At 49.5% G+C, this 27,096-nt stretch overlaps 3 protein-coding genes across 10 annotated transcripts; 1 reads left to right on the top strand and 2 right to left on the bottom strand.

Moving 5' to 3' along the window:
* Positions 1–498: 498 nt before the first annotated feature.
* LOC122370413 (ribonuclease Z, mitochondrial-like) lies at positions 499–8,687 on the bottom strand. 5 transcript variants are annotated; one of them, XM_043345989.1, is made up of 13 exons: positions 8,455–8,687; positions 7,949–8,172; positions 7,408–7,594; positions 6,780–6,881; positions 5,592–6,384; positions 5,014–5,200; positions 4,421–4,627; positions 4,001–4,143; positions 3,407–3,535; positions 2,809–3,027; positions 2,306–2,404; positions 1,712–1,836; positions 499–1,170 (listed from the first exon to the last, which is right to left on the bottom strand). In XM_043345989.1, the coding sequence occupies exons 2-13, from the start codon at positions 8,167–8,169 to the stop codon at positions 1,012–1,014; spliced, it is 2,571 nt and encodes an 856-aa protein (XP_043201924.1). In that variant the 5' UTR covers positions 8,170–8,172; positions 8,455–8,687; the 3' UTR covers positions 499–1,011. The 5 variants fall into 5 exon arrangements, with proteins under 5 accessions (XP_043201924.1, XP_043201926.1, XP_043201927.1 ...); XM_043345991.1 differs by having other exon boundaries at positions 5,014–5,164; XM_043345992.1 differs by having other exon boundaries at positions 7,949–8,160.
* On the top strand, positions 8,561–18,449 carry LOC122370417 (chitinase domain-containing protein 1-like). Of its 2 annotated transcripts, XM_043346031.1 has the most exons (12): positions 8,561–8,579; positions 8,845–8,942; positions 11,958–12,083; positions 12,261–12,410; positions 13,496–13,586; positions 13,864–13,947; positions 14,452–14,561; positions 14,883–15,037; positions 15,336–15,439; positions 16,194–16,308; positions 16,679–16,784; positions 17,215–18,449. In XM_043346031.1, exons 2-12 carry the CDS (start codon positions 8,877–8,879, stop codon positions 17,359–17,361), a joined length of 1,254 nt encoding a protein of 417 aa, XP_043201966.1. In that variant the 5' UTR covers positions 8,561–8,579; positions 8,845–8,876; the 3' UTR covers positions 17,362–18,449. The 2 variants fall into 2 exon arrangements, with proteins under 2 accessions (XP_043201966.1, XP_043201965.1); XM_043346030.1 differs by lacking the exon at positions 8,561–8,579 and having other exon boundaries at positions 8,737–8,942.
* Positions 18,450–18,529: 80 nt separating this feature from the next.
* On the bottom strand, positions 18,530–27,066 carry LOC122370420 (2-oxoglutarate and iron-dependent oxygenase domain-containing protein 3-like). 3 transcript variants are annotated; one of them, XM_043346032.1, is made up of 8 exons: positions 26,916–27,066; positions 26,280–26,525; positions 25,891–25,993; positions 25,554–25,658; positions 21,588–21,720; positions 21,063–21,216; positions 20,383–20,506; positions 18,530–19,928 (listed from the first exon to the last, which is right to left on the bottom strand). In XM_043346032.1, exons 2-8 carry the CDS (start codon positions 26,523–26,525, stop codon positions 19,780–19,782), a joined length of 1,014 nt encoding a protein of 337 aa, XP_043201967.1. In that variant the 5' UTR covers positions 26,916–27,066; the 3' UTR covers positions 18,530–19,779. The 3 variants fall into 3 exon arrangements, with proteins under 3 accessions (XP_043201967.1, XP_043201968.1, XP_043201969.1); XM_043346033.1 differs by having other exon boundaries at positions 26,867–26,928; XM_043346034.1 differs by lacking the exon at positions 26,916–27,066 and adding an exon at positions 26,821–26,846.
* Positions 27,067–27,096: the final 30 nt, after the last annotated feature.

The following is a 27,096-nucleotide window of genomic DNA, read 5'->3' as shown; positions in this document are numbered from 1 at the left end:
GTTACGGGTTCTGTCTCACTCCACTCCCACCGAGCTAGGCTAGGTATATTCAATATTGTGACTCTGGTTAGGCGATAACCGTGTTGAAGTTCGTCAAAAGCATGAGTAGAAATGCTTGTCATCCATGGGCCAGCTCACCGGAGGCCATCTAAGGTTTTAGTAACCGATTTGGACATTAGTTAGGGGCAAATCGCTCCATTACTCATGTGAACTGCAATATCACTAGAAAGCATTATATGGCTTTTTCGCCGATGTCCTCAGACCTCAGCTTTGACCGGTTTGCCTTCTAGAGCCTGTCAGAGGATACAACGGCTTTTAAGCCAATATAAAATGCATAGCTTCATTTTTTTGCGAGCGTCCGCGTATTTTTCATTCTGACAAAATATTGCCTTCGATGTCTCAATTCGCTCCTAGTCAATCGTATCAGTTCAGATGTTACCGTAAATCGCCAAGTTTTCAACCAAGTGTACTTCCGATGTTAAGATAAAGAACAACACGTGTGAAAAGAAATTGATATATTGTATCAACACCGATCACTCAACACTGAAAATAACAAGTCGCAAAACTAGAAACACAGCGAGCCATGTATCTCGCCTTTTGCGTCATCTAATCGTATCACAGTGCCACCTAACGACGCTCTAACTGCATGCGAGGAGAAAGATCAGCGGCGTCCCATAGCCCCGGTCAAATCACGTATCAAAAATGTTCTTATCGCGGCATCCGCACACCATACGCAGAGTTTCAAGTGAAAGAGTTTAGTGTACCATATCGTACGGGTTTGTCCGACTCTGAGCAGAAAAAGAAATAATTTCAATCAAACCCTCCATCACATTTTTTTCTGTGCCAATCAAAAATATGCATGCAATATCACGCACTTTCAAAACTGAGTCGTCGACTAGTTCGGCCGCAAAGCTACACCATTTCACCAGCTCCAACCACTTGACATCGTCGACGGAGGCTTCAACACAGCGTTTAGCATAACACCACTGACGTCACGAAGCTCCAGTGACGTCACGCAGTAGTTCCGGCTTCAGCCAGTACCTCTGCCTCCCTCTGTTTTCGGTCGCGTCGTTTTGCCGTCCGCTCAACGCACTGGTCGTATGATTCGGCGAAGGCCCGGCGCAGGGCGGGATAGAGCAGAGGTACCCGAGGTAGGTGGCCGTGGTTGATCTGAGGCGTAGAAAAGGGCAGTCAGAATGAGATGCGACTTAAAACACACGGTGAGACAAGCGGGGCAGGAACTCGAATACCTATCCACAAAACGTTGTCATACTTAACATTTCATTGTATGTGCAAATCAATGTATGATGTATGAGCGTGTGTTCAGTATGAAACATCCAGACACATACAAATCTGTCTGTGCCCTACGAAAACATATTCGCGAGTATAAATCTGTCTCGTGCCCGTCTAATAACTTCAGAAACCACTGGTTGCCATCCCTATACCACGTCCACCATCCACCCTCTCCAAACACACTGTCCTCGTCTAATCACGATCCCACTACCGTAAGCATTCCTTTCTTACGGTCTTCCTTTCTTTCTTAAATTCATAGCCTCGTTGCTGGTGCGCCCTTTTAAAACACCACCAAATCTTTCTTACAATTCTTAGGGTAAATCCTTTCCAGTTTCCTTGATGGTTTTCATACATTCCACTCCCTGCCCCCACCCGTCCAGTCTAAACCCCACCCTTACAATCCTTCCCCCTCACTCACCACCATGTTATCGTAGGCGATTCCGACGTTGTCCGGCGCCGGCTCCGGCAGCATCGGTAGAGAGGCGTACCGCTGGCTGAAGTGGGTGAGCAACACGTGACGGGCGCCCATCCGTACACCCACCTCTGTGTGGACGAAACAGAAGGGGTGGTATAGTCGATACGGGAAGTAGATCAGGGGACAGGGATTGGATCCCGAAATCACTCAGTAACCAGTGGCTCTGAACACTGTACATTCGCAGCTGGCTTTGAAAGTACCGATACTCAGCACCCGTTTTTATATCAGAATCGATTAAAATTCAATTACAAAATACCAAGCTTTCGCTACAGCCAGCATGACCTCACGAGACAGTGTCCACCGCAAGTACTGGTGGACTGAGGAGAAATAAAAGACAGTAGGTGCAATTTCTCCCGGCAGTGTCGACACTCAGAAAATCAATTAATAAAACGATAAATTTAAAGTGGTTGCAGCTCCGACTGTCTTGCTACGTCAATACTCAGAACAAATAGCCGTATAAGGACTATAATTATAGTTATACCCGACAGCATGCCAATAATATCGTCACTCTCTGGCCTCTACTACTCGGTCACTCACCGATGGCCTCTGAGACGGTGGAATGTGCCCGCAGTACGGCCTCCTCCTGTAGCTCGTCCTCGTGTGTGGCCTCGTGGATGAGCAGGTCACAGCCGCGACCTGGCGACAGCAGCGAGATTAATTAGTTATAGACGGCTTCAGCACCGGTTGTGCAATAATTGATTTCATTTAAAAGCATAACTCGTGTATAATGACTGAGACTTTGGCGACAAGGGAGTACAATACCTCCTCTCACAGACGCCTCTCATAAGGCATTCATTAATTACGGCGAATGGAATAAAAGTTACGGAATGAAATCTTGAACAAACAAAAGGAAAAATCGTTATCAGAAGTTAAACCCTAAAAACAAGACCGCAAAATCCAATCGAGAAGAATATACGGTGGCCGAAAACCCGAGACAGATTGCAGAAAGGGTCAGAGAGAGACAGTTAACCACAAATATTTTCAAATCAGACACATTCGATATTCTATTCATTCCCAATCCGTTCTGCCCCACCACTCACCCAGCTCGACCAGCTCATCACAGGGCCTCGTGTCTCCCGAATACACCACCTCTCTTCCCTCCGTGTGGGCCAGCCGTACACCGTACGCCAGTGGACAGTGTCGCACTAAACAGGTGGTGAACTCAGTCAGACCGGCCTCCGTGAGCCGGCGGGTGATCCAGTCCGGCGGCGGTGACCGGCTCGAAAGGAGGCCCGCGTTGTGGACTAGAGTGAACGTGTCTGGGGGATGGGAAGGGCGGTTAGAGGGAGATTACGTTATGTCGATTACAGCTTCATATTTATGTTCACGATTTGCTGTAATTCAGACTGAGTCGTTCTAACGGGAGAATGTCTTCGCCGCACAAGATGATTGCTCACAAGTCACAACTTAACGAATAAGACGGTACCATTTCATTTAGGGTTAGGTGAGACCACGACGGATCTTCTAAATATAATAAAAACGACTGTAGGGCCTCAACAACGAATATATACAGAGGAATACGAACTATTTCAGAAGTCTATGAACAAAGTAATGTCGAGCGAACTACACATAAGCATGACACCACGTCCACAATTACGCAGCCATCTAGCTGCGGCTTTCTCTAACGTAACAGCTCACCCCTGAGCGGCGCCATCTTGGTGTGGTACATGTTGAGATAATTGGTGATGGGGGCTGGAGCCATCAGTAGACACGGTTTGTGGTCGGCGCCCAGTGCTCGACGGCGGGCCTCCAGGATACTGATCAGACCTGGCAGAAGAAATCAGGGGGAGAGGGGGGATTCAGGATGAGCGACGATGGACAGAGTACGGGGCAGTCACATAATCCAATACTAGCAGCTGACGAGAATGTCAGGGCGAGCTGAACGCGACAGTGGTTGAGTACCGGGTCACATGCAGATTCCTTTTATGTAGCTTATTTAAAAAACTACTTGCGTCTCGTGCTGCATTGCACGAAGACGGTTGGGTAGCCCACTATGCTATTCATCAGATTGACATCCAATGCCCTCAGTCCATTAGCAGTTCTCCAGCCACATCTCTCCAAATTACAAACGCGGTTGGTCGGACAGGGTCACACGTCATGCTCTCCATCATTCACTCATGTAGACACCCTCCACCCTTCCCCTCATTCCCCACAACAAACTCAACCCTCCCAAGTCTGACCCCAATAGCTCAGCCCGGCTCCCGTAAACTCCTCCCCATTACACTTTCTTACCGATGTGATGATCGGCATGCAGATGCGATATGTAGATGGCAGACAGTCGCCGTAGGGTCTCGGCCGCGCACTCGCTGCCCTGGAGTCGCACCAGCTGACCGTGCGTACCCTCGCCGCAGTCGAGCAAGATGCTATGCTTCTCACTGGAGACGAAGGGAAGTGATACCAAAGCTACCCTCAGTCCAGGCAGGTATTTGAAGTAACACATTTGTTCCAGGCCATCCCTTTGAGTTTTAAACCAGCGATATATTTTGAATTATGTTCCGTTACAAAACCACGGCGACCGACATAAATCGGTGGTGTAGTTTTTACACGAGTATGACAAATAATTCCAACTAAGAGCGTCACATAATTCATACTGCATTTCAGCCTAAGCCAGAAACGTTTCCATTTTTACGGCAATGTCGCCGTGCGGCTCACCTGAGGTTCACCAGAATCCCACTCGTATTCCGTTTCTTGTTTGGAATCGAGCTGCCCGTACCCAGGAATACAGTCTGTGGGTACACATCATCCGACGGAGGCAGGGCAGACCGGGCGCGTCGGTACTCGTCCAGCCGCGCCACAAACGTCTCATCGGCGGCCAGCTCGGCGCGGTATACCTCGGGTGTGACTGGCAAGACACCTTCGCTGTGGTTAGAAGGGGAGGGGGCAGTCAGAGGGGCGAAACACGGACGTAACACAGCTTCTGCAGCCACAGTATCTAGTTTAGCCACGGTTGCTATACAGACATGGTAAAGACGTTCAACACAATCATTTTTTTCTGCTATTCACTATAATTGCGATTGAAGAGAAACAAGACAGCGATATTTCAGACACCAAAGCGAAGTTTCGTACTCCGCGCCACTTGATGTCACTTCAAAACATATGACAGTCTATTGCGATTTATTCAACTGAACAGTCCTTTACTACCATCGAGAAACTCACAACAGAACCGAGATAGCTCAGCAGGTGTAATATTACAGTTTAGTCCCCTTTCCATCCCACCCCCAGACCCCACAGGGTGCAATACTCACGTATCCGGCGGCGCGGCTGGCCGAAGACTGAGTCCCCAGCCGGAGGGCGGGTGCAGTAGCGTCCCCGGCTCTCCCTCAGTCTCCTTCCTCTCGCCCGCTCCTTTACTGTCCGGTTGTGGTTCGGTAGGCTCCGTAGGCGGCTCGCTAGCGTCTGATGACAGGCGAGCTCTCTTATTGACCGGTACTTCTGAAATGGCCGGTACACAGTACGATAGGCACGGCGGTAGAGAAGGATCGAGAAGGCGATATAGCACTACCGGTACCACCCATAGTGCGTCTATGGCATAGCTTATTATGACCCACAGCTTAGGACAGGTGGCTGAATGTTGATTAAGACATATTTATCTCTGTGGTGGTGCACTAACAGGCAGTTTATAAGTAATTTCCCCAGAAGTCAGGAGCAGCTGGTGCGTTTTCGGGCAGTGACTATAGACAAGAGACAAGAATATTTCACTGAAAGTGATTGGAACACAAGTTGCCTCTGTAACACAAAGAATTACTTTCAGAAAAGAAAGCGATGGATAGTTCAAGAGGACAAAGCTCTGCAGTTTTTAACACCATCTGATGCATCGACTTACCTCCGTTTCCAGTGCCATTCGAGGCTCCCGTGCCGCCGTTCGCTGGGATGATGCCGAAGTTGACCTCGTCCCCGGTCAGTAGCGGAAACAGATCCGAGTCGATGGTATTCAGTTGATGCTGCAGTCGATGCACCGCCTCACTACCATGGCCATGACTCTCCTCGTTAAGCACGATATGCCTTACAGTCGCCGGCAGGCCTCCCCTCCACGTTCTGAACATGGACTCGTCCATCACAGCCGGCGGTGAGAAATGAACGACCGCCGTCAGGCGCGACATGTCAATGGACGAGTCTAAGTCTGAGAGCGAGGGGAGGAAGTCTGCGGACGGTAATTCCAGTACCACAAACTGAGGGCCGAGCTCGTCTGGTGAGGTAACATCTGCCGAACGAACCACGGTTCCATCTTCAAGCACCACATTATGTCCCGCCTTTAGACGGCCCAACAGTGGTCCGGGTTTCACCCCAAGATTAACACATTTTTCCAGACTAAGTCGGCCGGGCCAGTCAGGTATGGTGCAAACGTAGGCGTACGCCACTTCTCTTCGGTCTACCGACCCTTCGCTCGCCGCTGGCCCCTCTCCGTGAGATCGTGGCGCCCCTTCGTTCGACCGTGGCGCCGCTGTTGCAAACTGGGGCGCTCTCTGCGACTTGGCCGCGGTGGGTGGTGTGGTGGGCGTAGTGCGACCCCCGGTCCTCTCATAGGCGAAATAGTCTACGCTGGGTCGTGGGGGCGACTCTGAAGCTGGAGGCGGATCTCGTCTCACTTCTGACCCGTACAGGGGTACCGCACGCACCTGGGAATGGGTGGGCGAGGGGAAAGGCATAAGTACATACGTGCTCCCATCCCAGACTATGTATAACTTAACAACATTTCGTAATAAAATTCACATTTCCCCGCATGTCGGTTAAGACGGCTCTGACTTCTAAAGTGAGACTGTAGTGGGTTGATATTGGCATCACTAATGAAGTCGATGAAATGATGGAATAGGTTGGCCTTCGTATGAAGGGATCGGCATCGGCAAACTAAATATTCAATACTTGCGCGACTATAACCAAGCGCATAAAAACATGTTCAAATGTTGGAACCGCTACACTAAATTCATTCTCTTCATCCACGCATATCGCCACGAGAAAGACAGCGCCGCCAAAGAAAGCGCCACACGCTTCACGTGACAGGCGTCACACTGACCTTGAGCCCGACATCGACAAAGTCCGAGTCGGTATCGGAACGATGTTGGACGTTCATACCCCGCAGCTGGATGAAACTCCTCGTGTCATCATATAGGGAGCTCTGGCGACAGGGGAGGGAAAAGCAGCGTCAGATCGATTGTAATAGGCGATAACATGGTGATAGGTCTGAGCAGGCGCCAGGCTAGCAGAGACGGAGTCGTATAAAAAAGACGACGCAATAAATACACAGTTATCATTGAATGTCGTGGACGTCGCCAGAAGAATCAACTAACGACATCAGTCTGCTCATGCTGTAAAATGCTTAGCCTAAAACATCACAAGCTATTTTAGCTCTAATAGTTATACCAACATCAGTTTAGTGAGAACGACGCCAAGACTTCGATTTCCCGTCTGACTATGAGTAGCACCGGCAGAACTAGTAGCCTCGCCCCCTCCCCCTCTCACGAAATCCGCTTTGCTTGTCTCGGTTGTCTAAGGGGTCTACTCAGTCACCCATTCACCTATCCTGTCTTGTGAATACCCCTAAACCCGTCTTAGCTGTCTCATCAGCATCCCGGCAATACTTCGATCGATATCCCGACATCTCACTACACCCCAGTCGAACGGTCTCCGAAACCCCCACTCACCAGTCCTGGCGGTCCATGCAGTGTCAGCGCCGGCACCCCGATATCGTTGAGGGTCAGCAGGGCGCCCAGCACACCGCCAACGTTCCTCCAGCTGTTACACGTCACAAAAACATTCTCCAGTCGCGCCAGACGTGTCTTCCGTTCGTGCGACAGTCGCTGGGTGCCCTCACCACAGTTGAAGAGGTAACTGGAGACAGAGACAGAGGGAGAAGTCAGAAACCTCAGTTGTGCACACTGAGCACGCCAGAAACATACAAGCTGTCACATAAGCATCATTTCGTCAGTCGCAAATTCTTTTGTTGACCTCAGTAGACATGAAAAAATATATATTGGATGAACAAAGACGCATTACACCAACAAAACAAGCAATTACAAAGTATACATGACAAAAGCAAATCCACTGAACAAAAAATGATCCATGATTTCCTCAAAACACATTTCAAAATTGGCAATTTTGGTAGCAGAATCTGACAGCTGAATCCAAAATAATTCATTCTCATCTCTTTCCCTTTTAGAGAAACGGCTGTGGTGCGGTATTCACCTAGCTGTAGTGGTGAAGACATAGAGGGCCCGTGGAGCACCCTCTGCGCCTGTCCCCAACACTTGCAGTTTCACCTGACTTGGAGGACCATACGACTTGAGCTTCTTGGTCTTGGCAGAGCGGGCATCCCGCCGCTCAGTCAGGTCCACATTCTTGGGCATGGTAGCTAGCAGTCGGTGGCCAGGAAGCCTGCGGAAGGCCTGCAGCACGTGCTGTAGCATGTCCTGTCATGTCACACATCAGCAAGAATCTTATACACAGGATGTAATTTCTACAAATCACTGTGAATTTAATTAAAGAAAGATCACCAAAATATTAAACTAAATTGTCAGAGAAGGGGAAAGACGTCGCAAATAATAAGCTACGGATAAATGACTGAAATGCCAGGTTATAACCTGACATGTTTGTATACAAACATTAATAACTTTTGACAGGCACTGGCACCTAATTATTCTACGGAAAGGATCTGCAGACTAATGTACGTGTAGCATTGGTGTTCCACTTACCGGTGTGAGATACTCCCGAGTCCCGACGCCCACGTGTAAGAAGTGAGAAGAGAAACCTTAGGACTCAACGAGTAGAAGTAGGAAGCATGCCATGCACCCACATGTTGTAAGAATCTTGCCCACATGTAAGTAAGCAATTGCCAGATGTGGCGCAACATTTTCTATCCTGGCTGTTCTGGGTTCTATCACGAGCAGAAAGGCTGACATTTGATTGGTTGCCGTTGGCTAGCGAAGCAAAATACTCCATATTGATTGGTTATGTTTTATCATCTAGTTCACGTTTTATGCGATTCGAAACACGGCTTTGGGTGCTTTTTATTTTTTTTTTCACTGAGTCGAGATAAATGGATTGAGAATTGAATAAAATTGAGCATTTTGTTTTTTTTTCAGATTAAGCCTAACCCTCCCACCCAAGCAATAAAATGGCGAAAAAGGGGGCGAATCATTCTACCAGGCCCAGGTTGAAGAGAGATGACTCATCAGAAGAGGTATGTTGCATCATTTTTTTACATTCATTGCATAAGATTGTAGTTTTCATTTTTTTGAAGATATAAGGCAACATACTCGATCTGTTGTTAACTTCTGAGGTGGATAGGTTAGGAGCGGTTCAAGTCCACGCGCCTCCACCAGGCTGTGATCATTGTAGCATCCACTGTGATTATGTCTTTGATGTAGACAGAGAGGCAGCCTTGAAGGGCCACTGCAGAGTGCTGTGGCATCGTGGCCACTATGGAGTGATCAATGCGGAGCTGGAGGGCATTGACTGGGGAACAGAATTCTCACAGCTTTCCTCGCACGAAGCATTCACAAAATTGCTGTCCATCATGAACCCACTCATAGACCGACACGTTCCAAGAAGGATGCACGACACTAGACCAATGAAACCCCCCTGGAAGTCAAACCCTCCATCGTCTTTGAAGCGCCTGCGTAGGGAAGCATGGCAAGCTTACAAGGATATCAGATCCATGCTTGGCAGAAAGTCGCCTGAGACGTGCTTGGCACTGAAAACATTTCTCGAGACCAACAATAACATACGATCCTACGCTCATAGGTCCCAGATAGAGTACGAAAGGTCACTGATAGCAAGATCCAAAGCAAATCCGAAACTTCTTCACTCTTACATGAGACATAAAAAGCAATTCCGCTCCTCCGTGGGTCCACTGCGCATGGACCCAAACACCATTTCTGATGATCCGGGGGAAATGGCAGACTGTCTTCTTCGTGCTTTTGCTGACATTCACACTGCTGCGGTGCCGGAGGAGCCGGCTCCTCATCAGCGTTGCGAGGCCGCACTTAGCGAGATCGAGTTCGGCCCCTCTGACGTACGCACACTGCTCACCGGTCTAGATCCAAACTCAGCCATGGGACTGGACGGGCTGCACCCAAGACTGTTGAGGTCTTGTGCCAATACCCTCACCAGTCCCTTGTATATTATCTTCCGTCGGTCCCTTCTAGAGGGGAAGCTTCCTCGAGCCTGGAAGTCATCACTGATTGTGCCTATCTTTAAGAAAGGTTCCCGTCACGACCCTCAGAACTACAGGCCGGTTGCACTGACGTCAGTTGCTTGTAAGAGTCTTGAGAGATTGATCTTCCGTGGACTTTATGATTACTTCTGCGAAAATGCGATTCTCTCTGAGGAACAGTTTGGTTTCCGTCCAGGTCGCTCCACGGAGGACCAGCTGATTCTCACTTATGATGAAATCACTAGCGCGCTTGACTGTGGCCATCCTGTCGACCTCATCATGTTCGATTTCTCGAAAGCATTCGACGTGGTTTGTCATGCCATCCTCCTCGAGAAGCTAAGACAGATCGGTGTGCAGGGAAGGCTTCTTGACTGGCTGTATGATTTCTTGGTGGGAAGAGAAATGCAAGTGCTGGTTAAAGACACGACAAGCAAGCCAACAGAGGTGCTGAGTGGTGTACCACAGGGCTCCGTTCTAGGACCGATTTTGTTCCTATTGTACATAAATAACATCGCTTCAACTTTGACGAGTAGCTACAAGATATTCGCGGATGATTTGAAAGTGTATATGAAGATGGACAGAGAAGCCCCTCTGACTACAGCGGAAGATCTCCAGAGGGACATCGACCTACTGTACGACACAGCCACATCGTGGGGGCTGGCGCTTAACCTACGAAAGTGCGCTGTGCTTCATTTTCGGCGCCGATATCACGCCCAGTCCATCATTTCATACACATTGAATGGCACCGAAATACCGCACGTTTCGGCCTACACTGATCTGGGCGTCGCCGTGGATGACAGTTTAAAATTCCACGAGCACTGTGCCCTTGCTGCGAGAAAGGCTGGGGGCGTTGTCCATAACTTTCTTAGATCTACTCGCTGCCGATCACCTGACTTCATGATGTTCATTTGGAAGACACACATACGGCCCATTATTGAGTACGCTTCATCTGTGTGGAACAGTGGATATGTTCAAGATCTCAAGAAGTTAGAGAAAATCCAGAGACTATGGACGCGTAACACTCTGGGCCTCAAAGATACGTGCTATGGTGACAGGCTCAAAACACTTGATCTTTTTTCTGTGCAGGGTCGCCTTCTTCGTGCTGATATTTTGAAGTGCTGGAAAATATTTCATGGACACTGTCACATCTCGCCGGAGGATTTGTGGAGTCTGGAAGTAAATGGAAGAACACGTGGTCACAGACACAAGATCAAGGTCATCCGCGCGCATGTTGACGCGAGGTCCAGATACTTCACACACAGAGTCGTCAAAGAATGGAATAGCCTCCCGGGGTGGCTAGTGCAAGAAACCTCCCTGCAGAAATTCAAAGGAGGACTCGCAGAGGTGTTGGGCGCGAAACTTTACGATTACTCAGTCTAATGTTGCTACGTTATATGACAGATTACGATCGGTATAATGTCAAACCATTGGATCCCCCCCCCCCCTCCATGGTATGCGCCCCGTTCTTAACAAGCAAGGACAGGGTCAGATGCGCCATGGAGCTCCAATCGGTCATTCACCACTTGCCTCCTGATTTCTGCATTCCCACCATGCCTGGCCTTCCTTCACATGTCATTCACCCATTTGGTTTGCGGGTGAGACAGCATTTGCGTTACACTTCACAGCCGTTTCTCTCTCTTTCTTTCTTTCTTTGTGGAGCATTAGCACCAACTACGAGTCGAGTTTTGTCGACTTGTGTCGACTTGCACCAACTACGAGTCGAGTTTGTCGACTTGTTGTCGAGTTTCCACAACAATTCACACGCAGACGCACAACACCAGTTCCCTGACTCAAGGCCCACCCACTGGCCCCAGCTTGTGTCCAACTATATTCTTTGGAATTGGCGCGTCTCTGAACGACTTGGGTTTCCCTCCTTCTCACTCCTCTCCTAAGAGCAAGGCTGAGGAAACCCAACAGGTGAGTTAAACAGGTGAGTTATAAGCATTTACAGCTCAATATCATGGGTTTTTGTTGGAGAGTTTAATGTTCATTGCATTAAATGCTAATGAAATTAAAGCATTCTGAATTATCTTATTTCAGGACCCAGCAAATGCTGGTGTTGGGTGCCTCGGAACACTTGCAGCATGTGTAGCCGTGCTGGGAGTCGTCTTTGGTGTGCTGATCACCTTTGGCACAGAAAACTCCATCAAGGATGTGCCTGTTATGGTAAGAATGCTGATTTGCTTTGCTTTTCCTCTTTCTAATTTTCATGTGATGTTATCTTGATGTCTTTCCACATTATTCTGTGCTATTTTATTGTCATGTTGTTGTCATGTTATGACGTGCTTGAGACTGTTTCTGGATTCATGTTTCTTCTTCCTCATTCTCTATCTTGTCTTCCAGTCAGGACCTGTGGCATCCTCTGTGGAGGAGCGTCACCTAGTGAAGGAGGACATCACAGCTTCAGAGATTGTGGCTCAACATGCCACCTACCAGGGTAGCACAGCTTCCCAGGCTACATTCCCTAGCCATGTGCTGGGATATGTAACACCAGTAAGTTCTGCAATATTTAGGCCTGTACACATTCAGCTGCTGTGCTGTTGTCAGCCGAGAATCACTCACACTATTGGCTGAAAAATTGATGACGGTATGTTGCACATGCAACATGACGTCACCTCTCTGCTGCCGGCAGCATGGGCTGACGGGCTGTGCTGCTACGAGAAAGCAAGTGCAGAGATGCCGAGCCGTCAGCAAAAGCCATAAATGACGCATTAAGACACTGGTAGTGGCGCATGAAAGCAAATCACGTGCCAGATTTTTATTGAGCACTGCAGATAAATGAAATTTGGACACCATGTTGGCGCTATTCACATATATTTGGTTTCATAATTAATTGTCGATACAAGAAAAATACTTATTACTTTCGCACATTGTCAGTTAATATTTTGATAATATATCTAACTGCTTAAGTATTGTTTTAATAAAGAACATGAAGATGAGACGAAATATTTGTTTACAACGCCATATTTGTAAACAGTCAGCCAGTGCTGACATTTCTCATCAGCCAAATGTATACAGTTCCGTCAGCCAGAAGCGGTGGGCGGAGCCTATTTCAGCTGACAACAGCACAACAGCTGAATGTGTACAGGCCTTTTGCAATATATTGTTCTGTTATCATTAGGAGCCCCCCCCCCCTCCCCAGCCGGCGACCCAAGCATATCCGTCGGCGGTCGATCGGCCCGGTATCGTGTAACCATCGACACTGCTCCCCTGACATTGACACTGACGAGTGAGATTCTTCGACAGGAATAGATTTGGTACGGATTTGTCGCGATGCTATGCAGGGCTGCAATGTTATCGGTGAATCGAGATGAATTGTGTGGCGAAAAATGGTAGATGTCAAGACTGATAGAACGGACTTGGGTGCGGTGTTCTAGCTGGCATGGTCGGGTGTGGGTCGGTTCGGATTTATCTGATGCTAGATGTGGGCTGGTGCGGTGGCGCCCTTCGTGGCACCCGACGTCGCTCTTGATGCTCGTACTCGAAAGTCCATGCACATGTCACACTACTCCAAAATGCATCATCATACCTGCGTGAGGCCTATCGCCTTTGACCACGTAACACCCCGACGTCCACAGTGGAACAACCACGGCTACGACGTGGCCAAAACATTCGGCAAGTTCAGCCTGGTGTCTCCAGTGTGGCTGCAGGTCCGACCAACCGCGGAAGGTAGGCCCTCGGCCATCCAGGCGTCAGACTAGTATCTCGACCTCTCGGCTTCTCTTACTTCCTGCCTTTCAGCTCATCTAGCTATCGTTTTGCGGTAGCGTTGGCTCTGGTGAGTGGTAGTTATGCTCTATAAGCCATCACTTCTGCTGTTTTCCTCCACTATGTTATGGCTGGGATGTTTTAAGGCACCACCGTGGTCGTGTATTCACCTGCCATACCGTTTGACGTACTCGTGATCTACATCTGCGGTCACATGATCTCCGTGTACCGCCGGCAGGCTACACCATCACGGGTACTCACGATGTGGACGCCGGGTGGGTGGCCGACGTCAGGAAAACGGGCGCCGCCCGAGACGTCAAAGGTCGGTATCGGTAGAGGAGCGGACCGCTAATTTCTTTACAGTCCCTGACATCTAGCGACCCCTCGTCAGCGGGCAAATAGACAAGGAGACAGGCTGACAGGAATTGCTAGAATATGTGAGGGACTGTGAGGGAACTACTTAACCTTTGCTTGGTGAGCCAGAGCTTACAGTCTCGGATACAGCTGGCTAAATGTGCGGACTTTGTCGATCTTACATCATGATCATCATGGTCCGTCTCTAAAACGTGGTTTGCATATTGGTTTTGTTTTCCGAAACTTGTGAATGAATCCTCGATTAACTATTATTGACGTTTACCCGGAGACGCTTTGTGAAACTCCTTTTATCCATTCGAAGCTCGTCATCATATTCATGTCATCTCATCGCATCAGTTTAAGGACTGTTTGTAAAATGCGGTTTATCTAGCCTTGCCCTCAACCTCCCGCTACCGTCCTCCTCAGTCAGTTTCGACCCCACGCTAACTCTCCGACCGTGTTCCCGTTTCAGTCATTCCACGTCTCCTGTTCGAGGAATTCACCGGCCAGGACTACATGAAACTGTTCCAGCGGGACGCGCAGCGGAAGCAGCTGGCCGATACCATAGCGGAGGGAATTCAGGTGGGTGGGGCTGAGGTGAAGTGACGGCTCTATGAAGTGAAGTGAAGAGATTCCAGTGTGGGTTGGTATTGAGATGGAAGAATTGGACTTGGGGGGAGGGGGATAGAGAAACGGCTAGCGGGTTACGGTAGAGGGAATGAGTGAAATACTGAGACTGGCGGCGCTCGAGCCACCTGTACGGAAGTAGGTTGGATTCCGTGCCTTTTGATAGGAATTCCGTCCACTATTGCAGTAGTCCACTAAATCAGCCCCTTCTTTGATCTGTCCATCAATCGCCCCACGACTTGAGCTTATCACCTTCATAATGCCCCGTGTTTTCAGAGTCTGCAGATGGACGGCGCCGTGCTGGAGGTCTGGAGCCAACTGGGCGGTCAGCGGCGGCCCGATCTGGTAACTGTAGTTCGGGAAGTGGCCGCAGCGCTCCGCCACCGTCGCCTGATTGTGGTGCTGGCCATTCCTCCGCCCATCAACAGGGGGTGAGTGTTGCCGGTATTGGTGCCATAGGACAACGACAGACGTGAGGAATGGCAGTTTTGCAACCACTTCATTCTAGACATCTTGACAAGAGTTATATGGCTGGTCTGAATGTTTTCTTAACAAATTATTGCAAGAAACCGTGGCTAACCGCTTCCCTCTAATTTAGGGCTCTGTAATGGTTGTTTCGCTAACAGGGATCGATGAAGCGTTGACGCTGACCCATGGTTCACGGTGTGAGCTGGTTTTGTAGCTGCAGCATGCATTTTATTAATCCCCGAAATCGCGTGTGTGTTTCAGAGGCACCCCGGGATTCTTTTCGCGGGACGAGTTCTTTGCTCTGAAGGATGACGTGGACTTTTTCTCTCTGATGACGTATGACTACTCGTCTCCACGGCGGCCGGGTAAGAGCCGCAGAGCTGTTCAGACCGGGAATTATATTATAATTGCAGTAACAGATTGGCTTTGAATGGATGGGATGGTATCCCCAGGGCCTAGTGGCTAACTGGCCTGGATTTCTCCAGGATCTGTCCCGTTCACTGGTTTTAACATTCTCCTGGGTCTAGTATGGTCTGTTTGGTGGCGTCATGTTCAAACAGACTGTTTAACCTCTGGGGCTGTCCTGTCCCGATTTTAACTTCGGCCTTCGAAGCTTAGTCTGACTCCTAGGTCTTATTTCGTCCTCAGGCCCCAACAGCCCACTGAGCTGGGTGTGTCATTGATAAGTGGACAGCTGTCGTTCGTCTCCAGGCCTGACAAACAATTTGTCCCCTCTCACATGTCCTAACAGTCCACTGAGTTGAGTCTAACTCCGACTGTCCCGTCCGCAGGCCCCAGCAGCCCTCTGAGCTGGGTGCGTTAGTGAATATGAGTTAACAGTCGTACGTCCCCGCGGTCTGACCAGCCTTTGTCCCGTCCCCAGGCCCCAACAGCCCTCTGAGCTGGGTGTGTCATTGATAAGTGGACAGCTGTTACCCTCCAGGTCTGACAGACAGTTTGTCCGCTCCCACGTGTCCTAATAGTCCACTAAGCTGAGTCTAACTCCGGCTGTCCCGTCCGCAGGCCCTAACAGCCCTCTGAGCTGGGTGCGTTAGTGAATATGAGTTAACAGCTTTCATACGTCCCCAAGGTCTGACCACCTTTTTGTCCCGTCCGCAGGCCCCAACAGCCCTCTGAGCTGGGTGCGCCGCTGTGTGGAGGACCTGGCGCCCACATACAAGGGTCGGGACCAGATCCTGCTAGGACTCAACTTCTACGGAAACGACTACATTAAGTGGGTGACGGTGGAGCTGCGGTTATGCAACGGTGCATGGTTTCATATGATGACTTTATTCATTAATTCGTAGACATGCCAATTGCCAACGAATGCACGTCTTTAAAACAGCTTGTTATAATTGTCCCATAATTGTATACCTTATATAAATAGACTAAACTGATCCTTTTACTTGCCAAAAATTAGTTCGAAGTTTCTTTTCACTGTGTGTGAGCCCGTGCTCGCATGCGTCAACATAGATCTCGACGTCTACTTTATTAGTAAAAAATAACCCTGTTTCTTGGTTCTATGTACTAGAAAGTAGAAATGCCTCCTTTCCTCTCATTGAATCGTTAACCGATTTTCACTACACGCTCTTGTCTGTCTCCAGGGGCAGCGGGGGTCCGATCGTGGGCCGCCAGTTGATCGAGCTCCTGACGGGAGCCCAACAGACCAAGATCGTCTGGGACCGCGAGCACGCCGAACACGTGTTCCAGGTGAGTTGGAAGTTAGAGCACACGAAACGGGTGTTCCCGGCTAGTCGTAACTCAGTTATCGGAACGCAGTGGGCTTTTGGCACTTGGACGTTACACAGTTGTTTCCATTCTGTCGAAGACCTTAAAACACGCGGTCCAGGTAAGTGAGAGCACGTAGAACCTTTGTTTCCTGTTGGAATGGCTGGGTAAAGACTGCTGAATATCGAGCCGGTATTTGTTTCTGCTTCTTTCCCTGTTATCGTCAAACTTCGATCGACATCCATGACACGAAATGATTTATTTTGAATGCTCAACAAGCAGCCGTTTTCGATGGATTTCTCATGTAATTTCGTCGCCACTCTGTGGTTTCATACTGTCACCGCTCATCTGCTTGCATTACCAACCTTTGCTTCCCCCATTCTAACTCCGAATCTCCGTGTTATTCTTTTAGATAAAGGACAACGTTGGCCAGCACGCTGTGTTCTTCCCCACACTACTCTCAGTAAGGGAACGAGTGAAGCTGGCTCGGGAGCTCGGCACCGGGATCTCCATCTGGGAGCTGGGTCAGGGACTGGAGTATTTTTACGATCTCCTGTAGCGTATGTGAAGGCGTTAAGTAGAGGTGGTGAGGTGTGGGGGATGGGGAGAGGGAGGGAAGAGGGACTGGGTATTGCAGTGGTGTTGGTTATACGCTTATGCCGGGTGTGGTGTAACGCTGGGGATTTATGCGAGTGAATTGTGAAAGCAGTCTCATAGGCTGAATGAGCATCTCAACCGTCTCAATCTACAAATATTTGATGCTGTGTCGCAGTCTGAGTCCAAGGAGTGCAGTGCTGTTTCAGGACTATGCCGTGCTTCAAAGTTGATCCAGTAGGCCGGACGCCGGTGTACGACTACCGTGTTTGCAATAATGAATGATAGTGAGAATATTTAAACTCGCACTACGCCATGAGACTGGTGTGTCCTGACTCCTGAGCGATTTAAATGCTTGGAAATGAGGACGGAGGTGCTCGGCTTATTTCGGTTGTGAAGCGTGCGGTGTTCCTAGAACGCAACAGAGGCTAACCATTGAGTGTGGAAGCGTGCATAGTTCATCCATAAGTGCAGAGCCGCGTGTGCCACACGAGTGAAACTTTTACTGTATGCCTGGCCTATTCAAATACATTAGCCAGAGGGGTGTGGTAATAACTGGTGTAAGCAAATTGACCACGGTCAAAAATGCATTACCAGAATGCACTTAAGCGAACATTTTGGGATGGTCTCGTTCCTAAGTCGGCTAAGAGCTTCGGTCAAGAAAATAAATTTATCGTTGGCATACAGTAAAATACATACCAAACTCGGCCGGTGATAAATTTTCAAGACCTCAGTCCTTACTGATTTTTGAACTCGGCCTTCGGCCTCGTTCAAAAATCCAGTAAGGACCTCGGTCTTGAAAATTTATTTACACCGGCCTCGTTCAGTATTATATAGTACCGCCTGTTGAATTTGTGATAAATCGTGGCATTATTATGCACATCTTGCCTGCATGTGATGCCGTTTTTGCGTAGTCATTCCAATATGATCGAAAAACTGCGCATTTGGCTGTTTCCGTGTGTAGCTATTGTTCATGTGTGCAGTCCGACAAGCAGGGTTCCATTTCATGCGAAAATAGAGCGAAATGGCCCAATACAAATGTTTTCGCACGCATTCTCGAATCTACATTCTACAAAGGGCTGCGGAGAGAGGGCACATTATGAAAAGTTCTCTTAACCAAAACTCGTCCTTTGTTTTGTGTTTATTACATTTCTATCACGAACACTCTCACTCTACAAAGGTTTGTATGATATAGCGTGGCACACCCAACGTCGCAACTCCCTCTGCTGCCAATTCCAACGACACTCGTATGAGAGATCAAATTAATCACGAACGCACAGAATATAACGAAACACACTATTAGGTATTGACTGAACCTAGGTATTGACGGAGTTCTACAGCCTTGAACTGAACCCCTGGACTGAACATAGCCAACGGTTTGGATAAAGCCAACCAATTCAGCAACCAAAAAACTCCACCCGAAAACAAGTGACAAAATACCTCTGCTCTTTGGAATGCATGTTGTGTATACGAGAACATACCCTGACGCGCTCGAAACCATTATTGCGTACTTCAGCAAATGCCAAACGTTATTGCGAGTCCCAGCGAAACTATCAATGCTCACATACTGTTCGCATGGTGACTACGGGATTTTTGCCCCGTGGGTAGGCACTTCAGAAGCCAAACAGCACACGTCCCAGCTCCCAGGATCCCTGCAAACTGCCCGCGAACACCACTCAGGAATCCAGCGCCATTTATGTACTAGGCTGTACTGCGACACTGAATCGTACAGCTGTGTTGCACAGTTAAATGCCGACTGCTAGCAATACGGTTGAACCACTTCGCGCCCCAAAACACCGTGATCAGTTCCCACAAATTTCAGACCCGCAAACTCCACGCCTGACATCTCGTTACTGTGGACGCGACCTCGTAAAGGAAACAACCCGAACTCCCCGACATCCCAATACACTCAGAAATGCCCATCCATCAACTAATAAGACATGAGTAAGTGTCCTCTGGTAACACAACACACCGGAATGCAAGAATCCTGTCATAAACCGCATCAAATGAATTCTCACAAATTCCTCTAGTGTAGCACCAACCGCGAGACCCTAGTCAGTAGTCGTGCAACTCCTTGATATTTGAGCCTCTAGCATTGTTCAGTTTCATGAGAATGTTGATAAAACTCCGAGCCTCTATTTGTTACTTGTTATTAATGTTAATGTTGATTGCACCGCTCTTCGAAGGTTGAAGTTCTTCGATGCAACTTACGGGTTCAAAGCTGAAGTTTCTTCGGTGTGTCATATCGCGGGGTCAGAACAGGGGCTGAGGCTCCCAAGAAATACAGTTTTGTCTTGCGGGCTCGGAAGTTGGCACACTGATGTTCTCCGAAGGTGCAATACATGACTCACGGGTACAGGTCTGTATTGTCGCTTTGTCGTCCTCACATAGGTCCGGTGCGTCGCTCAGGATCGCTAATGGCCTGGCTTTGGTCACAGGTGAAGGCCACGGTGAGCGCGAACCGCACCCCGTCTGAGACGGGCTCCACCTGGTGGGGATTCTCCCAGCCGGCAGTGAACGCCGAGACGCGCCCTGGCGGCGACCGGGGCAGAGGTCAGAACTCGGGGCATCAGCGGGATCATGGATCAGAAAGAAAGGTTGATTTAATTCATTGGCAAAAATTGTTATTTGCATTCACAAGTAAGAGCACTTAAATACAGCGTTCAGTACTTGTATATAACTGTTATACCCGGTACGTGTAAAGCAACGATCGAGTATTCAACATACGTGAGTCCTTTACGAGCTGGGGATACTCCCGACCACAACCAGTCACGCATAATTAACATTGGGATTCGTGTTCTGACAACAATCGTAACATGATCTACACCTATACATTTATACAATTCGATTCAGCTCACAAATTTGTCACTGCTAAGCGACACCACTTAAAAAGACGGTCTCATAATTATATGAGGGACTCAAAAACCCCACAGAGAGCTCGAACCTGTAACACTTCCAAGTCCCCACGGCCCACTGACCCACTGACCTGTCTTGGGCTCGACGGTACGGTTGGCGTCGTTATCGTTGAAGATAAACCGTCCACCCTGGAAGTCGTGTCCGTAGTCGTTTAGGTACACCAAACTGGTGTAGTGAAACGAGGGATACGTCTCCTGCGGGAAATAAGGCGAATGTAGCTGTAAGAAACAATCCGCTGTAACCAGGGGTGCGTCTCCTGCGTAGAATGAAACTAATGTATGTAACTGTGACCAAGCTAGCGGAACAGACGATACATTTCGGACGGTACTCTTCCGAGAGGATTTTATCAAAGAACAATAAGTTGGAGTTATTAAGATACGACGAATAAAAGCAGCGATATTGAGTGAGGCGGTTCAAGAACGAACTATAAATGATCTCGCAGAAAAAAACTTACTTAATTCTTCAGACCAGCCTTTTAACAGGAGTTCACACTAAAGCTATTTGTCATTCACACCACCAAAATGAATCATTTATGTCATATACGCCGTCGAGTATTTAATAGTTAATTTCTACGCTCTGCAGCAGTCATGCAGCACCGCTCACAAACTATACAGTATACAAGCCTTCAAATTCACCCAAAGGTCACCGAGTTACGGGACGACGGCGTGGTGGCGGCCTTGGCCGCCGGCCTCCGCGCCCAACGATTACGACGAGCGTTCAAGCCTCTCAAGGCATCTGAATAATCATTACCTTATCGACGTGCGTGTGCCAGTACTCGTCGTGGACGGTACGCGCTTCCTTGGTCGTCATTCGGGAGAAGAAGGTCGGTTTGGCGAGCTTCAGCACTCCCGGTGCTAGTTGGAAATGTTCCGAGATGAAGTGCGCCACGCGCTGCTTCACTGCCCTGGCGAGCGACGGGGATGGTCAGATAGGTAGTTTGGAAACAGGAATGGGATAAACATGTGTATGTATCACACTCCAACAACGTCTTTCCAACTACGTCCTACGTCCTACGTCCACGAGTGGTGGATGGTTAGAAGCCACGAAAACTCGCGACACAGGTGTGAGGACGAGGGCTGAACGACGAGAAAGATAGAGAAAGAAACACCGCAAAAATGCGGAAAATGAGAAATGATCCTAGTCAAGGACGAACTATTCAGAAAACCAGCGGTTTCAATTTATCTACATTTTTACATCCCTTCCAGACGTCCACCTTTCGCCTCCTACCTTTCTGCCCCATTTATCTTATCTAACCATCCATCGCTTCCCACTCACTTGTAAATACGCAGATCGGACTCGCTAACCAGGTGCTGTGACTCGGGCAGCTGATACACGTTCACAAACGAGCTGCCTTTGGAGAGTGCTCCGCTGTGGAGGTCCAGGATACTCGCGCCGCCCGATGAGCCACCTGGTAAAGCAAAGATCATGGATGAGGGAGTGTTTCATCCATGGCATATGATTAAGGATCACACAGGATGTAATTGGGGAGACGGCTACTAAAATATAACAGCGATGCGTATTCAGAAATAACGGTAACAGGAACAAACTCAGTGGGCCAGCATTCGAGATTTAAGTTTGGGCCTAGTTTCAGGTGGGCGTTTGAATATCTTACTTTCTTGTATCGTAGTTGCGGCACTCGGTCGCCAGGGGCGCTAGTCCCGCGAGCGGCCTTGACCGCTCGCGGGCCGGCAGTTCGGTCCCGCTCTCCGATCGGTGCGCGCGCTCCGCTGTGCTGGAGTGTGGCTGTGGGTAGTCGCCGGTATTTTAGGCGACTGCCAACCCCGCCTGTTCGTATGGCGGATGAGAAGAGTGACCGTGGCGACAGTGTGGCAGACCTGTCAGCCAGGTTCGATCGCTTAGAAGAGATCGTGGCACGGTTAGCGAGTGACAGACCCGCACTTGGGCATTCCGCCGCGTCAGCTGCATGCGAAAACGACAGCGCCGGTCGTCGGCAAGTCGTGCGAGAACAAGTGTTGCCAGCGCCGGGCGCTGCCTTCAGCTCTTACAGTGAGCTACAGAGTGAGTTTCGCGCTATAAAAGAGAGTGTCGCCAAGATCAAGCTACCAGCTGATTTGGTGGTCGGAGACAGCCGTGCTGGCATCGGTCGAGCTGATCTCCCGAGGTTTACCCTCATCCAGAAATCGGCGAGATTCCAAGAAACCATCCTCAAGCTCTTGGCAGCTGAAGTTACCGAGGCTTCTCTTTCGAGCGTCACAACGGTGGCACTTGCCCACCTCCGTTTCCTCCAAGAGGAGTACACGAACCTTCTCGTGAGCAGTCAGTTTGACGAGGGCACTTCCAAGCTGTTCGCCACCCTGCAGCAAAACCCAGCCGCCTTCCCACCGAGTGCCTTGGAGAATCTCCAACGGGCAGTTTCCATCGCCGGTGCCCGCTCATCTCGGCAGGTCAGTTCGGCGGTGCCGCCCCGTGGCCGGGGGCCACGCCAGCCGTTCGGCTTCGGGCGGGACGGCGGCGGCGGCGGCTTCGGCTTTGGACGGTCTCGCCGGTTCGGCCCTGGCACGCTGCCAGCTGACTGGACTGGCGCCCGTGACCGCTCTGACCCAGCCGGAGCCCTGATCGGCGGCCGGCTAGTACTCTTGCCCGCGCTCACATACGTGCACGTTACCCCGGCAACGGGCTATTGACCAATGAGAAGCGAGAAAAGTGTTACGTCACTGCGATTTTTCATATACCTGTGCCCCCCGGACGTGACGTAGTGTGCTCGCGCGCGTGCAGGGTCTCTGCGATCGAAAAAGAGCGCTAGCAGCGCGCCACTCGACGCCGCAATTGTCAAAAGCGGCGTGTTAGTATGCTTTATTATGAATGATGTGTGTAAAAGTGAGTTTTTATGTTGTTTATTTGGAGAAAATGGTTGGAATAAATTAAGTTATTTTTATTTCTGTTGGTTAGAGTTTTTATTCAAAAGATTTCGGTCTATACCATTGATATTTACTGGAAATACCTTCGCTTGAATAAATTGCAGATATTTGGCAACTGAAGTGTCAGGTAAGCCTAAATGATTGTAAAAAGGTAAGATACACCCTGATTATCATTTGAGAAACGAAAATATATGAATTTTCCTTATAAAACTCGCTCAATATGCTACTCCGCGGTTTATGCCCCGAGGGTGTCCGAGGGTTCCCGTTAGTTTGTCGTTGGCGCTCGGCTCGCGCGCGAGCCGACGTCACCGCCTGTGACGTCGGCTCGCGAAATACGTCATACCCTGCACACAAAATAGCCGGCTGCCGAACAGCGCTCGGGTCACGTGACCTGGCCCTGCCGCGGCGCACGGGCGGCGCGAGGGACGTGCCGGAGTGATTCAGAGTGACAAGACGGACGTGCACGTAACAGGTAACGTGACCACAGACGTGAGTGATGCCGCTGTGTCCAGCCTTTTGGGAGCGCATTGGAGCTTCTGATGTGGTGATAGACTGGGTGACACATGGCATTACCATTCCCTTCGCTCGTGTGCCGGAACCCTCGGTGTTCAATAATCCACCCTTTAAAGGTAACGAAAACAGTTTCATTCGTTCTGAACTTCACAAGCTGCTGTCAAACGGTGTTGTGGAATGTGTAAGTGAAATGCCGCGATGTGTGTCGCCGTTGAAAGTCGTGCCAAAAAAGAGTGGCAACTTTCGCCTTATCTGTGATCTGCGTTACGTCAATGAACATTGTGTCATACCTCACTTCTCGTCAGAGGATGTCTCTGTCCTCCCACAAATCATGGGCACTCATGATCGTGCGGTTAACCTCGACCTGCGTGATGGTTTTTACCACTTCTCTATCCACCCCGATTTTCGCACTTACCTGGGGTTCCAGTTCGAGGGACGCTGGTACGTCTGGTGCAGACTTCCCTTTGGATGGTCGGGATCGCCATACTACTTTCATAAATGCATCCGCGTCATCATTGAGTACTTGCGTGGCGTTCATCAAATGTCTCTCATGGCGTTTGTCGATGACTTTCTTCTCACTGGATATCAGTCTGACATTTTACCCAAGCTTCAAATTCTTCTCGACACCCTGTCTCAACTTGGTCTTACCGTAAATCACGAAAAATCTGTTCTTCGTCCTTCAGATGTTGTTACGTACCTTGGCTTTGTCGTCCGCTGTGCTGGACCGGACGGACCTCCCGTCATTACCGTGCCGAAATCCAAGGTATCCAAGTTGAAACAGGATATAACACGCGCCCTCAAACGCTCACGCATTTCAGCGCGGCTTCTGGCACGCTTTGCAGGCCGTTGCATTAGCATGCTTGCCGCCGTCTTCCCGTGCAAGCTCAAACTTCGAAACGTTTACCGACTTCTCAACTCCAGGCACTCGTGGGAGGCCTCGCTGGAGTGGTCGGCAGGAGCAGTGGAGGATCTGACCTGGTGGGTTCGGTCCCTCGACAGCTGGAACGGGAGGCTCCTGCTGCCACCCGCGCAGTTCGACTTACAACTGCTGACGGACGCCTCGGAGTCCGGCTGGGGCGCTGTGCTGAGTCCACCAGCCGGTCGTACCGCCTCGGGCTTCTGGTGTCCCACGGTGAGCAGCGAGTCGTCCAACTTCCGTGAGCTTTTTGCTGTATATCTTGCACTTCTCTCCTTTCAGTCGTCACTTGCAGGCAACAAAGTAGAGATTTTATCCGACAATGTTACCGCCGTAGCGTTAATTAACAAGTTTGGCTCGTCTGATCCACGTCTTGATGCCATAGCTCAGGCAATTTGGTCGTTTGCATTGCAGCACAATGTGATGCTTGCAGCTCATCACATCAGCGGGATTTGTAACGTGGAATCCGATGCCCTGTCCCGGCAGCCGCTGCGGCACGAGTGGTGCTTACACCCCGCGGTGTTTCGGCAACTGGAGCGCATGTTTGGACCGCACTCCATAGTTCGGTTCGCGTCGTTTACGACGGCGCTCCTACCGGTCTATAACAGCCGCTTCGACCGCACTCCATAGTACAGACGTTCCAAATGTCTGAATTATCCAAGCTGAACATGTCAAGGATATCGGAGCTCGAAGTTTCATTAGCTGTCAAAAGCAATGGCCAGATTCGATGTCTTCCGGACGACGAAGAATCTACATACGTCGTCCGGCCAATGGCCCTCGAGGTCGGCGGGGGCTGGGATGCGGCCATCGAACGGGATTGGCCGGACGATGCAGAATCCTCGTCGTCCGGGAGACAGCAAACACGCCCTATATCTGGGATGTTACCTACCCAGAGATGTTAGAAAGCTAAATCGAACTGTCCACGACACCCACCTGTCAGCTGGAAGGCCCTGGTGGCGATATCCCGGAGCGCCTGCGCCTCGTGTGGTGTCACCACTTTGTCAGAGATAACCCGCCCGCAGCGAGACGGGGTGCAGCCTGGGGAGAGAGAGAGAGAGGGGTATAATATGACCCGAACGCAGCAGGATGGGGTACAACCTGGGGGAGGGGTAGGTGTTTTAGATTATCTGTGGAGTACAGTGAGAACTGAGACAACTGAAATGTTTGACAGATATCTTGGGAAAATCAACTGCATTCATGGGAAATAAATGTTTAGAGCAGGTCCTGGATAGTTGGTCATAAACTAGCATTAGTGAGAAGCTGTACTGACCTGGGTAGTTGGCAATCTCAGCAGTGTACTTGTCTGAGCATGCCACAGGCTGTGATCGCTTCCCAATGTTGTCCTTTGCTGTGGCCAGCTCCAGAATCTTATCCTGGATAGCAATAGGCAGCTCAGCCTAAAGTTCAGCCACACACAGCCCCAAATGAAAGTCTCAAAACAAGTGAAATAACACTCTCTAATGATTTGTAAAGAGAACAAACAAACCCATCAATAATAGGCATTCCTTTCTCCTACGGGTATCAGTAAGCAAAATGGTCTGCTGTCTGGTGCAAAGCTTGTCTTGTCTTATCATAACAGACCAGCTGGTATAGCAGGCACTAGAATTATACCCTTATACACCTGCCTGCAGTATCAGTTAAAGTACACCCATTACACACCTGTCTGGTGTAAAAGTACACCCCAGCAGCAGCTAGCAGCACAGCCAGCCTCAACAGCAACCGCTGGATGGTAGCCTCGGAGAGGCGGCGTTTGCCAGGTCCAGATGCATCCCCAGAAGAGTGGTCACCTCCTCCACTATTCCCATTGCTCTCCTTTGCAGGACCATTACGAGAGCTGTCTGGCTGAGCCGAGGAGGTCGGCTGCTTGCGCTGACCCTGGTGACGCTTCTTCAGGGAGCCAGTCATCTGTGTTGGGAAAAATAGCTTTATTATGAGCCCATCACCTTTTAGATTCACAGGTGAACAGAAGAATTAGCTCCTTCAATTTTATCCTTAATCTCACCTAAATGAATTTTTTTTTTAAATGCACCCAAAGAAGCATTAAATAATTAATTATTCAGGAATGCTTTTCACCTGTTTTAAGTGAAAGTGGCTGGTACTCGACACCATCATCAATTCTTGAGAAACAAGTGGTTTTTAGTTCAGGGACTTTCCATGCAGAACTGATATGATTCTAAATTCCCATAGAATATCCACACACCAGGGTAAAATTTAGCCACCAGATAAGGAGACACTCATGTACATACCTTGGGAGCGTTCAGTGCGTAAAATATTCATAAATAATCAATTATTTACCTTTTATGTGCCATCCGTATACCACCGGCGGATTTGTCAGAAACGTCTTCAGCGCGCATCATTTGCAAACATTTGGCAGCCGGATCCAAATATGGCAGCGCCTTCGCTAGCTTCATACGCGACGGAATCCCTTCACGCAGCAGACTACACATCGTTTACGACGGGACCATTGCATCTCAAA

Source organism: Amphibalanus amphitrite, unplaced genomic scaffold (genome assembly GCF_019059575.1).
Source record: "Amphibalanus amphitrite isolate SeventyFive unplaced genomic scaffold, NRLGWU_Aamphi_draft 001130F_arrow, whole genome shotgun sequence".
In the NCBI taxonomy this organism is placed as follows: Eukaryota; Metazoa; Arthropoda; class Thecostraca; order Balanomorpha; family Balanidae; genus Amphibalanus; species Amphibalanus amphitrite.
The sequence above is the reverse complement of the archived record's forward strand: the minus strand, read 5'-3'. Positions and strand labels throughout refer to the sequence as shown.